General features: G+C 45.1%; 1 protein-coding gene across 1 annotated transcript; it reads left to right on the forward strand.

Moving 5' to 3' along the window:
- The first annotated feature begins 8,801 nt into the window (after positions 1 to 8,801).
- On the forward strand, positions 8,802 to 11,151 carry LOC146207955 (uncharacterized). Its single transcript, XM_084591666.1, has one exon. It carries the CDS (start codon positions 8,854 to 8,856, stop codon positions 10,888 to 10,890), a length of 2,037 nt encoding a protein of 678 aa, XP_084447792.1. The 5' UTR covers positions 8,802 to 8,853; the 3' UTR covers positions 10,891 to 11,151.
- The last annotated feature ends 2,345 nt before the right edge of the window (positions 11,152 to 13,496 follow it).

The following is a 13,496-nucleotide window of genomic DNA, read 5'->3' on the forward strand; positions in this document are numbered from 1 at the left end:
GGGGAGAATTGGGGGAGGGGGGGGAGGGGGGGCTTCCAGAAGTGGATGCAACACCTGGTGGAGTAAGTTGTTAGAGCTGAGTGGCAACCTGCAGCGAAGGAGGTGGAATCTGCATTCTGAAACGACAGTAGTGAGTTGCAGTGCATTTCAGATGCAAGTGTTTTCTCTGCTGCTCGAACTTGCACTGATCGTCACCAGTTCCAGGATGCACGTTCAGACTGGTGCGCAGTGATCCCAACAAGCCAGAGATATACTCTATGATCGAGCAGAAAGACCTACCCCACAATTTATCACTTCGACCTCGATAAGAACGGGCTGCGACGAATGTTACATGCCGGAAGAACTGTATACTGTTTGGGACGACAGTTGCTCAATGAGCCGTGAAGTGCAAATTGTGTCGCTTACCTCCGTAGTAAGCCTACACTTGACCAGTCGTCTGCTTATGGGACTAGGCTTCTATCTTTCGATGTTGCTGTCGGTCTCTGGCATCGCGCAGGTCTTTTGCGTCAGTTTTTCGCAAAACATGCGCATACCGTGCGCTGGTGTTGCCACTTCCATCTGTCGCATTCTAATGCAAGACATCCCACTCTGCTTTGCCTTCTTTGGTTATGCAGCAGTGTCTTTTGCAGAAGATGTGCCCCCATGTTGGGGTCAAGTGATAGTAGCAGTTCTTCCAGGCCGCCATATATTTACTAGACATCTTGCAAGGATAGGCCAGGCTATTGAGTGTGTCCTGTGATGTATGTACAAAATGCTGACCGTCCACACTGCATAGACACATTGTGGGCAGTTGCAATGCTGCTGAAGCCGTTTACTGCATCCCTTCTTCCGGGCATGGTGTGCAAGCACTAGCTCACGTTCTTCCAGCACTTGGTGTGTAAACTGGTGATGCACTGGTATAATCCTTTTGTGTGTGTGTGCTGAGAAATGTGAGTATCTGACACCTTTTGTCACCCTTCTTCTTTTAAATAAGAGGAAGTAACTCTCTGTTCTGCTCCAGAATTACATCGTGGTGGGCACGTGTATTCTTCTGGGTTTCTTGCCACACACCAGTAATGGCTATAGCGTATTGATGTATCAGTTACTGTTAAAGCATGGACCTTGTGTTTCAAGCACTTTGTGAGGGCATGTAGCATTCAAACTCGAATCATTGCCTGATGCCTATTTTTGTTTTTCTTTGGAAGTGAAGTCTTGGTCTATTTCCAAACACTATGACTGTACTAATAAGACTGCATATGCGTGTGTAACAGCATAATCCATAGATAATTTGACTTACCGACTTTCAGCGCTCTTGATTGCCTTAAATTTTTTTTACGCTAATAAGCAGAGTGTTCCCTTTTTTTTCTTATCGCGAATTTTTCATTTGTGGTGAGCCTCAAGACTGCCTTGGTCTAATCTGGGTGGACTACAAGAGACTGGTACAGGTTTTTTTATCTGCTAGGATAACTCAAAAAGGACGAAACATAGTACTATTGTACACTGACAGATAAGAATTTCAGTTTGTTCCTCATAACCACAAATTATAAAAAAAACTGAACAGTACCTTATGCCACTTCGAGTCCTAGCAAGACAGTGTTAGGCAATTATAAGGATGTATCATTTATCACAATATATTTTCAATTCTCTTCAGTGTGACCAGTAATCTCCCCATATCGCTGGGTTGTATGCGGTACCATTTACTGAGACTATTCTTGCTTTTCGTTAAAGTAATTAGTTTAATCTTTTGTAAAATATTGCCTGCGCAAAAACTCCTAGCGTTGCTTGTTCTATGGTACAGCTGGGTAGCTCGAGTGCTGGCATGAGTTTTTATCGCACTGACCAATAACGATGGAGCAAGATACACAGGAGCGTCGACTCCTTTGTTGGGAAAGTGCTACGTTGGAGAAAGCTTGGTGGCAGTTCCGATAGTGCTAAGTTTAGCATCGATGCTGGTGAAGTGTGCCATCGCTGCTCCGGCGGTTCCCATGGTGTTGTCAAGTTTATCGTCTGCTTTGTGTCTATGCAGTCATGTCGCCTGGTCACCGCTGGCATGTATCCCTGACAATTGCGCTTGTCGCCTGCATACTTCGAGCTACACTGGTGTATTGTTCATTGCCTGCGTCACCGCTCGCACATACCCCTGGCTATCACTTTTGTCATCTGCTTTATATAGTTCACTGGACCGTCCCGCTGACTCCATCCTGTATTTGCGCACGCACGCACCTATGCACGCAGACGTGTTTCTTGCATGTATGTGTGTCTTCTGTTCAGTTTTATAGATGGCTGTGTTGGGAGTATTATGCACGTTATTGTGGCCAGAAAAACAGTGCTGTTCTTCCTTTCCTGTGTTACCCTGATTTACAGCCATCAACCAAACACTTCTTCGCTTACACAATGTTTTCCTACCATCAGCATTGAAAAACACTGCACAGTGCGCTCCTCATACATCTGCCGTACCTTGATCTCATTACGCAGCTCATCGTCTGCATGGCCTGTCAATTCATGTCATGGGTGCATAAAGACAAAAGAAAAAAAAAATATGACACGGGCGGAGCTTTATCTTCAAGTTTTACCTTAAAGATGCAGATTGGCTTACGCTCTACAGTGCATTTTCCAGCTAGCAGACGACGCGCAGAACTACTACCGCTCAGTCTGTTTTTTGCCCGTTGGTTGCGATGGATCGATCCACAAGTGCACTTCGTTTCGCAGCAGTGTCGAGAGGTGGCACGTCAATGAGACTCTTTCTGCAGGGAGAATAGGCAGAGGGGGAAAGCGTGCACAAAGTTGCGTTGGTGAGCAAAGGGGAGCAGAGGGAGAGAGCACAGTGCGAAGCTGAGCGCCGGACGCCGGCTAATAGCCATTCCTATTGGTTTAGCTCTGAGTCACTTGCTTTGAACCTAAAATTTACCCACTAAGGAAGTTTACAGGTTCATGTAGTGACAATGATGCTGTGCTTTCTTCATCTTTGTGTAACTTACCAAGGTTTCCAAAGTCGGCAACTTTCAACTGCTGACCTTTGAGAATGTAAATGTTACTGAAAAGGAATGTTTTGTGGCCTTTTTTTTTTTTTTTTTTTTTTTTTTTTATTTAACGAAAGCTTGCCATAAGGCATATTATAAACTCATGTACAGGGTCCTTCAAAATATGTGCGAACACGGCGAAGCGTTCGCACATATTCGCATATTCGCATATATTCGAAGCGTTCGCATGCGCACATAGCGTGCGCATGCGCCACATTGTTTCGATGCGCGACCGCGCCAGATGCGCTGACGCTCACGGAGCGTGGGCATGCTTCGCCGTGTTCGCACATATTTTGAAGGACCCTGTACATTAGTTTTCGGTAAGGTTTTTCTTTAATGAAGCTAAGACTAGTTTGATGTGTGCTTTGGCTGCCGTTAAAAGGATGATCTGTAATGAGTGGCCATCTTGCATTATATATTCCGATAATTAATGTGATGCTGCTGTTTTCATGCGCAATAGTACATGATTAGCACTAAATGTGCTCATCTGTGTAATGATAAATGTATATGGAATGTATAGCTATGGACAGCTATATTCCATATATATATATATATATAGCTATGGAAGCTATGGTTTCATATATAAAGTATAAATGAGAGGATAAGCACCACTTTTTGGCAGGTCTGAACTATACGCTAACCCTGCAAGGTGAGACCGCATAGACAGCCTTCTGTTGAGGGAACTGCGGACAGTCTATGGGCTCTCTCATCTTCAGCACAGAGCAAGGCGTTCAAATGAAGCCCGCTCATGGGAAATGCGCATTAGAATGCTCTGTTGTGTGCACGTTGATAAGCCTTTTTTTGTGTATGTTGTTGAAGCAAAGCTGCTTGTGCTTGTGTACAACTCCTTTTTTTCGTAACCTTGCGTGCTCATATGGGACAAGCTTTTTTTCTGTGCTCAAAGCTAGTCTTTTGTGAAGCAAGCAGGTAAGGATTGGTGTTAGGCTACATGCGGGCCTCTAATATTTCTCATCTGTGATCTGCCCAATGTATGTATAATTTGAGATAATTATAGTGGTAACTTTTGTTTTGCATCATGACAATCCTTTCTTGCAACTTCAGAATGAGCCCCAATTGCTGGAAAACAATGTAGCGGTGACAGGGCACTGTTTTACTGGTTACTGGAGTGAGTGTGCACACTCGCACAAAAACACACAGTACAAAGGTGAGCGCACTTGGCTACAGTGCCCTAACCAAGCTCTGCACAAGAAACGAAAACTGAATTTTCAAAGCAAGTATCGAGTTACGGAGCTGAAACTTGTGCTCAAGCACAGATGGAAAACATTGGCATTCATACTGGCAGGAGAGACAGGTAAAAGGTTACATATTATCATAGCTGCATTGATTTGAGACTGTTGTTATACTTTCCATGCTTAGTTTCATTGGTTATTCGACATTTTAAACGTGCAACTACCTCTGCTGTAGGTTTGGCAAAATGGAAGCTAGTCTTCCTCAGTGTGTTGTTTCATACCGTCATTATGAGGTGCCACCTGCCTCATAGAGGCATTTTCTTGTCGCCTGAGTTATGTCCTCTGGAAACACTGTGAAAACATATGCTTTTCATGAAGTTTCCAAAAGTTACCCAGAAGAGGAAGGTTTTTAACATGCAGGCTCTGCTTGTGCTGTTAGATTCTGTGAAAGTGCACTGAGTTACCTTGTTAAGTTTGCCTTTGATTTGCATGTAGTTTTCCCGCTAATTCCTAATCACGGTTCACACTGCGGAAACAGTTGGTCGATTCTATCTGGCGACGGTGTTTTCATGAAGTGTTGGCGACCCTGTCACACAGCTTCAACATGAACTGCCTGGAAACATGTCTCTGTCGTCCTGCTACACAGAACAGAAGCTTCTGCGGGAGTACTTGGCGAACTCCTTGTCACACTGAAGAAAACAACTTCGGCAACACTACACCACTGCCCTCAGGCGTAGCCGCTCGTATAGTCCCCGCTCACATACTCTCTTTCGTGAGTGGCTTCTGCTCACGGAAGAGGAGGGGAACCAATGTGGGCCTACCACATCTGCACATCTGATTTCAATACGACCCCCTGCCTGATCTTTTGCAAGGCGCCATATCGCAGAGCAAAACAAAGCGATGAAGGGGGCCTTTTTTTTTCTTTTTTTTTTTTTGAGTTCTGTTTGCAAGGACTAGAACTATTAAACGATCAAGCACCGTTAAGTGCATGCTATGGTGGTGTGTTGTCGCCAGGATTTTCGCTTGGCCGGCGAACAAGCCAAACACTGCCGACGGCCGCTGTTTGCGTTTTTTGTTTTCGTTGCCCAAGTCTGTCATACTGAGGTAACACTTCAGCAACCTGCCTTGTTTCTCAGCTGTTTGTCCAGTGTGACAAGCTATTTGGAAACAAGTTTCTTGAGGGACAAGTTTCCGGTTTGATGGGCACACATGTTTTGTCCCTGCCGCTGTTGTGTTCCCGCAGTGTGAACCAGGCTTTATAGTCACGGCAGTTAGTGGCTGATATTATTGGTAACACCCTGGCAGTGTATTCAGTTTGTATTTTTTCACATTTTTTGTTATTCATAATTGCTGCATCTTTTTGGCTGTTTGTGTTGCCCTTTTGCCTGCAGTTTTTGTTACTGTTATTACTTGAACTGAATTGTTCTTGTTCCCACAGAATTTTTTCTTTGTGTACATCTCTTTATTACCGTTTGTTGCATTTTGCTCTCAATCTTATTGTTGAGCACCTTGTATTTGCTAGCTTTCTTCTTTTATCGTGCATATGGTTGAGTTGAACATCTGCTTGGTGCCAAGTGTTCTTGTCACTGTGCGGTGAAAACCCCGTTTTACTTTTTACTGTTGTTGCTTGTTGCAAGACTCATGTTGCCTTTTGAGAGTTTTTCCATTTTCCATTGAAGTCCGATTGAAGTTTGGCTCGATAACAACTGTCAGAATTGTCTCTGTTATCAAACGTGCGACCTTAAGTCAAAAGGTGGCAATTCATCAAGTGCATCTGACACTCTCATGGTCACCGCTTGTTGCAGGTTTTTTGACAACTTATTGAAAGGCTGTTGAAAGGTTATTGAAAGGCTTAACGGCTACAGATATGGCATGGTGCTTCATGCTCTCATTCAGAATTAGACAAGTGGCTGTGCCTAAATGTTGAAGGCGTATTTGCTTTGAGATGGTTCATTTGAAATGTCGTTGGAAGATATTTGGCTTTGCAGCGAGCTGCATGTATGGTACGTAGTCTCTGTTAATTGCACACTGCACCCCTCATTCTTTGGGTTTCTTGGTTATAGGGGCACATTTGATAGTACTGTGTAAGGTAACTCATTGGCACCTTACTGTGCATGAAGACTCGTTGACTACACATTTATTTTTAGTGATAATCCCAACTGGTCAGACTGGTCTGAGGAACAATTCCCAATTGATATCACACAGTATTCAGAGGTTTCATCATTTTCAGAAATGTTTGCCCTCACCTTGCGTCGTCTTACTCATGGAAACTCTGGAACCGGATTTCAGTTCGGATGTGACCACTTCTGGTTCCAGCATTTTCATCAATCAGGTGAGAGCGAAACTGCGCGAACTTAAAATGTGGGCCCTGGAATTTAAAAAATACATGTGGTAAATTCTTTTGGAGCGTACTAAACATTCTTTTCATATGCAGCTGAAACAAATTTTGTTGCATTGCTCATTGGTGCCATCCTTAGTACGACTTTCAGCTATGTTGGGAATCCTGGCTTTGACTGTCAGGTTACATTCCCACAGAGAATGCTCATGTAGAAAGCGAGAAACCCACCAAAAACGAGCCTGGCATGAAAAGTGTGACTGTGTACATGCTCTCTTCTCTACTGCTGTGATTGTGTGGCGGCTATAGCACTGTGTGTTCAGAGGGGGCCGCTCTAGTCGCTCCTGTGAAACAAGCTGTGTGTGCCTGTGAACTTGAATTGTCTTTGAAGTCCTGTATATGGCAATAATCGTCAAAATTAAATCAACTTGTGTTATCCTGTTTTTGAATCTTTTTTGTTTATGTGTATATGTATATATATATATATATATATATATATATATATATATATACTCCTTTTTTTTTCATGTGGAACAATGCCTGTATGTTTCCTGGTTTAAATTTAAAGCAACATTTAATAGTGAGTCATCTTTGGGAATAATTTGCAGACTGGTGATGGAAATCACGTGGAAGCGCAAGTAGCCAAAGCACTTATACAGGTGTATTAAAATATTTTTTTAAAAATTAGAGGGGTTTAAAGCTGCTAAACCGAGTGTAGAGCAAAAGCAGTTGCGTTGCGATGGAGGCGAAACAGGTGTGTGCGTGCTTTGTGATATCGATAGAAGTTTATGATCCCAAACTCTGTTATGGCAGAATCCACTTACATGTCCTGCGTATGCGATACCGTCAGACTCTTGCCATCCGCACTCGGTCCGCTTTCCGCGGCAGCGCGCCCATGCGCATTGCAAAAACTAACCATCGCTTCGCGCCTGTGCGCGCATCTGCTGGGAGCCGCTACCCTCCTCCTCTCTGTAGCGAGCGCAGCGGCGGAATGTCAGCGCACGTTAAATATCTCTAGGTGGTCGAAATTACTTCGTAGCCATCCACTATGGCTCCTCTTTCTCTTTTTCCACTTTCACTCCCACCTTCCCTTACGGCGCGGTTGAGGTGTCCACAGAAAACAAGTGAGACAGTTACCGCGCCTTTCCCTTCCTATAAATCAAACCTGTGGACAGAACGCAGCTGATTGCCATGGTTACGGCGCATGCGCAGTAGCGGCTTGTGCCACGCACGGCGACCTAAGCACCTAAGCTTGTAGTGAAGCTTTTTGGCTTCAAAAGGAAGGAAAAGGATGTTGCCGGCCGCGGGAACTGATATCTATGTTCAGCACCCGAGCTACAGTCGGCAGGAAAGAGAAGGGAAGAGGATAGTAGTACAAAGGAAAGCGATAGGAAGAAGGGAGCTTTGTATTTCCAAAATATAAATAGAAAATTGCGCGCGAGCGTATTTCTTTTTTTTTTTTTTTCGACGTTTATTACTTAGACGAATAAAGGTTGGTTGGTTGGTTTGTGGGGTTTAACGTCCCAAGGCGACTAAGGCTATGAGATGACGCCGTAGTGGAGGACTCCGGAAATTTCGACCACCTGGGGTTCTTTAACGTGCACTGACATCGCACAGCACACGGATGCCACTCCGTTTCGCCTCCATCGAAACGCAGCCACCGAGGTCGGGTTCGAACACGGGTACTCCGGCACAGTGGTCGGGCGTCTTACCACTGCACCACCCCGGCGGGGTACGAATAAAGGATATGTTATGATGGATGAAGGGTATGGCCAAATAAATAAATAAAAAAAGGTTGGCTGCTGCAATGAAGCGGTATCCGTGGCGCCCATCACTGCCCTGTTTCAAAGACGACGTTCGTACCCTTCTCACCATCCATCCACGTAGTGCTATTTCGTGATTTCGATGGCGGGGTGATTTGTACCCTGGCGAACTGCATTTGTGTGGTGAGTTTGTCCTATAGCTATCTGCCTTCATTTTTTAATAAGGCTAGCGAACGCGACCTACTGTCGTGATCGACATAAGCTTTAAACTAAAAAAGCATTTACCGAACAGAGCGCATATCATAACCAGCTTTCTTCTGTTGTCCGGAATCTGCATGCGGGTTTGCATATGCTAGCGCGTCTACAATGACGCAGTTAATACAGCCTTCCTTGTTATCTAAAAGCGTTCGCATCGCTTTTGGAAGCATGGACACAGAAAAAGCGATGCGTTGTGCTAACAATAAGGGCGGACCCCAGGTGCACCAGGGGCAGCGTTTCTTCTTCTTCTTTTTTTTTTTTTTTTTTTTTGTTTTCGTTTTTTGAGTCCGGCCTGCGCTGCAGGTTATATGGTTGTATTGGAAAACGTTTATTGTCAGCATTGCACTATATACCGACTATCCATAAAACTACAAACCATCATATGGACTACGGTTTGTTTTTGTTTGCCGCATCACTTCAACGTTGCACCACTTGTAGCGTTTCGGCCCTGGTGCACCTACCCTGGTGGTCACGTTTGCGGAAGGCGCGTAGTGCGAGTACGTGCTTCGTGGTTACGTCATTTGCGCGTTCCCACAGATCGTGCAGGTTGTGACACGGTGCTGCGGTGCTCAAGTCTATTACCCTGTTATTCGAGAATGACGCTGTGCCCGGAGACAGCTGCTAGATGTCCACAAGGGACGCGTAGACTCGAGCGGCCGCGACCTTTGCGGTCGTGCTCGAGTTCAGACGCTTCACTATCGACCCCTATGAGCGTCGCCAACCCATCCACGACCACGCTGTCTGCACTTCAGGGCCACAGCAATTCTGCCGACGAATGTGGTGCTAGTGCCAGCGTTTCGATTCCGATCGAAGACCTTTGCAATATCGTGAAGGAAGAGGGAGCGATGATGGAAAGAAATTGCAAAGAGCATCTGGACGAGATGTTCTGGCGCCTGCGCGACGCATGCCTCGACGACAGGAGTGATGACGTATTGCGGCTGAAGATCATTGAGGTGATCGAACTGCGAGCAATGGGATGGAAGCATGACGACGGCGACGTGGCAGAAGACTGTGGCTACAAGTCCGAAGCAGCCCAGCTGACCAGTCCTCGACCAGCGCAAACCATCGCGCCAGCTGTCCTACCACCGCCTCTACCGCAGCCGAGCTATCCACCTGGCCTCGACAAGCCCAGCGGCGACTCAGGTTGGAGATTTTCTGGGAATGAAATTGCCATACCGGACCACGAAAAAGAAAACCCAAGTTGCCAGAACTGGTTGATTCAGAGTGCAAGTCATGCTGAAGTTAACGCTAGAATGATGGCAGAGGAACCGGCTGAAGTGACAGGCCAGGACCTAGTGCCTCTTGCACAAGAAACTTTGCATGAAACCACTCATGTTGAGGGCAGTAAACATACACCTCTACTTATACCCAGCAAGAGTGGCAGTGAGCCAGTTTTTGGAGAATATGTCAGCACTGTCACCATTGGCAACGATATTATCTGCATCACTGGACAGAAGCCTGACCTCGTTAAAACTGCAGCTGAGGCAGTGAAAGAGTGCTTTTTCAGGAAGTTGAACCGGCTGAACGGTTCCAATGAAATGGGAAAAAATGTTACTTCTGCTATCGAAGATCTTTGCACTACTTTGGAGCACACTAAGCTGTCCATTGCAAGCAGGGCTGCTGGCCTGCACGCAGAAACTTCGCAGGAAAGGGATTATGTGCACCCTGGTCCTAGTGACACGACTCCACTCACTGCATATCAGTGCAGTAGCACCAAAGCACCTGGGCTATGCTGGGAAGATGTTAATACTGTTGGAGGTGATGGTGATCCCTCTGCAATGCAGATGAGCATGCAAAGAGCAGACAAGCTGTCCCCACTTCAGAAACAAGATTCTGGCTGGATCTCCGAGCCAGGTATGCAATCTTGTGACCATGCAGTAACTGAGCAGTGCTCCAAAGTGATGCTGCCTGTTAAGCAGGCAGTAGACAACAATGCATTGAAGCGTGCTCCATGGCCCAAGACTGTGAAAAGCCCGCCAGTGCAGATAGACTACAGCACAATTCGTCATAGCTCATCAGATGACGCTAAGCAGTACAACAGTCTAGCAACCCCTTCAGCTACCCATGCAGTGATTTCTGCTTCACAGCCCGACGCCGTGAAAAGCTTGCCATCACAGACTCGCTTCAAAAGTTTCTCAACCGGAGAGTTCAAGACTGCTGGGAACGTGCATGAGAATCAAGAGCCTCCTCCTTCACCGTGTGGTGTGCAGCCACGACGCAAGTTCTACACCAGAGATTTTCTCATCCACTGTGGTCAGTCGTCACTTGCTACACAGGCACCCGCTGATTTCCCACAGCTGGACTCTGAAGTGGCTAGATTGATGCTAAAAGCACATCGCATCTGAGAGCAAGGTGAAGAGCAAAGGAGAAGCCTTTTTTTTTTAGAGTGGCCAGTTGCAATATCAATAAATGTTTTCTTGCTTTGAATACGAGGCTTCCTTGTTTCTTTGCAACATATTTTATAATCGTGTCAGTAGCTGTTCTCAGGGTTGATTGCCATGAAAGGAACCTCCAATCCTTTTCTTTCCAGGTGAATAGGTGACGATAATTAGGTAAGTGGGCACTTGTGGTGCAAATGCTACACTGGGGGCTGTGGAAGACACTGTAACACAGGTTTAACCACTGGAGTTCTTCAGCAAACACTGAAACAACTTTCATTGACTTTGCCAATGTCTGAAGTTGGGAACTGATCCCACCGTGATAGCCCCTATTCGCTGATTTTCCTGAGGTCTGTAGAGTCTTAACTAGGCCATCCAACGGGCTTTATATCTCTGCCATGCAGCGTTTCACATAACGTAGATAGGACGTCATCCAATGAGCACATATGTGCGATCTGGAAGTGGAAACAAGTGCTAGTGCAAAGTCACAACAGGCGTACAGCTTGTGCTAAAAGGCCTCCATTGTTGTGTACATAATGAACTAGTCTATACCCCTTGCAGGGCAAATGCCTCTCCCATACTTCTCCAATTAACCCAGTCCTGTGCTAGCTGCATCCACTTGACCCCTGCAAACTTCTTAATCTCATCTGCCCACCTAACTTTCTGCCACCCCCTGCTATGCCTGCCTTCCCTTGAAATCCAATTTGTTACCCTCAGTAACAATCGGTTATCCTCTCTTCGAGCTATATGTCCTGCCCATTTCTTCTTGATTCCCACTAGAACACCATTAACTTGTTATTGTTCTGACCCACTCTGCATGGTTCCAGTCTCTTATTACGCCCGCCATTTTCTATTCCATAGCTCCCTGCATTGTCCTCAACATAAGTGTTTCAGCCTCATTTGTTAGTACCGGTAAGATGCAACTGTTATATACTTTTCCCTTGATACCAGTTGTTAGTCATCTGCAAGTACTTGCCAAATACGCTCCATCCTATTCTAGCTATTTTCCTTTCATGGTTCGGATCTGCGGTTACTACCTGTCCTAAGTAGACATATTTGCCTACCACTTACAGTGCTACGCTGCCCAGTGTACTTTGCGAGGCTGTCGAATATTATTGTAGTATCCTGCATGTTTTTTTTAGGCCTACCTTTCTGCTTTTCCTGTCTGTCATCATTCTTTGTACTTCATTCCTTGGTTTACTTAGCAAGGCAATGTCATCAGTGAATCGCACATTACTGAGGTATTCTGCTTTCTCCATTAACCTTTATCCTTAACTGTTCCCATTACAAGTCTGAACACTTCCTCTAAGCACGCTGTGTATAGTACTGAGGAGACCGACCGTGTCTACTTGCCTAACACCTTTCCTTATGGGAATTTTGTTACTTCCTTTATGGAGAACTATAGTTACTGTGCAGCCACCACATATGCATTTCCAGTACTTTCAGTATTTTTCAATACTTTCGCATATGGCCATAGGCATGCGCAGGGTTCTGCATTAGGGGGAGCCAAGTTTCACTGTGTAGTAACACATACAAAATATTGTGCATAAAAAGCATAAGCTTCACCATGGATGCAGAAATGAAAATTACTCGACACATTTCTCACAACGGTTCCTTAATTGGCTCTCCAGCTCTTTGGAGGATAGGGTGGCATGAAATGTAACAGCACATGTCCTTGGCCGCCAGTATAGTGAAAAAACTGCATGGACAATAACCCTGCACTTTTAGAAACGACGGCACAGATCCAACAGAGTGAAGGTATGGGGCTGACATGCCCCCCACCCTCCCCCCTTAGAAGATTAGAGGGGGGGGCATCTGTGCATGCCTATGCATATGGCTTATCTACATCCCAATTTTGCAATGACTGCCGATATTTCAACTGAGCTATATGCTTGCTTGAATTCAATTAATGCTATATACAGGGGATGGTTATATTCAGAGGATTTTTCTACCGGCTGGTTGATAGTATCGATATGATCGATGGTAGAGTACCCTTTATAAAAAGCTGCTCATCTTTTGGTTGAAGTCTAAGTTAATTGCTAACAGAATGAAGGCAACCTTAGGCTTGTTGTAGACAGTGGCTTGAAAAATTAAGGGTGCACACATAAGCTTTGTCTTAAAATGCATGATGGGACAGCAATAATGGCTCCCTTTGCTGTTTCCCATTTGCGTATGACCATATGTGCACTTTCCTTTAATATAAGGTGGAGACTTAGCCACTGCTTCAACTTCGCTATTGCATGTCGTAACAATTGCAAACACTGTGAACTTGTTATGTCCACCAGATTTTCAAGCTCAGGCAAGGTCAAAAATTTACTGAGTATTTATGACCACATGACTGATTGCTTTACTAGTTATGTGTTGTAATAATTTATAAATTCATTGCTACCATGTCAAGTCGTATATCGTTGAAAAGGTTTCAATGAGTAGAATCTGAAAATAGCGTTGTACAGCCATTCTTTAGTCTTCAATGTCATCAGGGTTAAACCCCTATGATTTCCTTATTTCACTTCCATTTAAAAGTGGCTGCCACGATGGATCGAAGTTGAGCTCATTCTTAGCAGCCAAACACT

Source organism: Amblyomma maculatum, chromosome 1 (assembly GCF_055883805.1).
Source record: "Amblyomma maculatum isolate TAMU_Amacu chromosome 1, ASM5588380v1, whole genome shotgun sequence".
NCBI classification, from domain to species: domain Eukaryota; kingdom Metazoa; phylum Arthropoda; class Arachnida; order Ixodida; family Ixodidae; genus Amblyomma; species Amblyomma maculatum.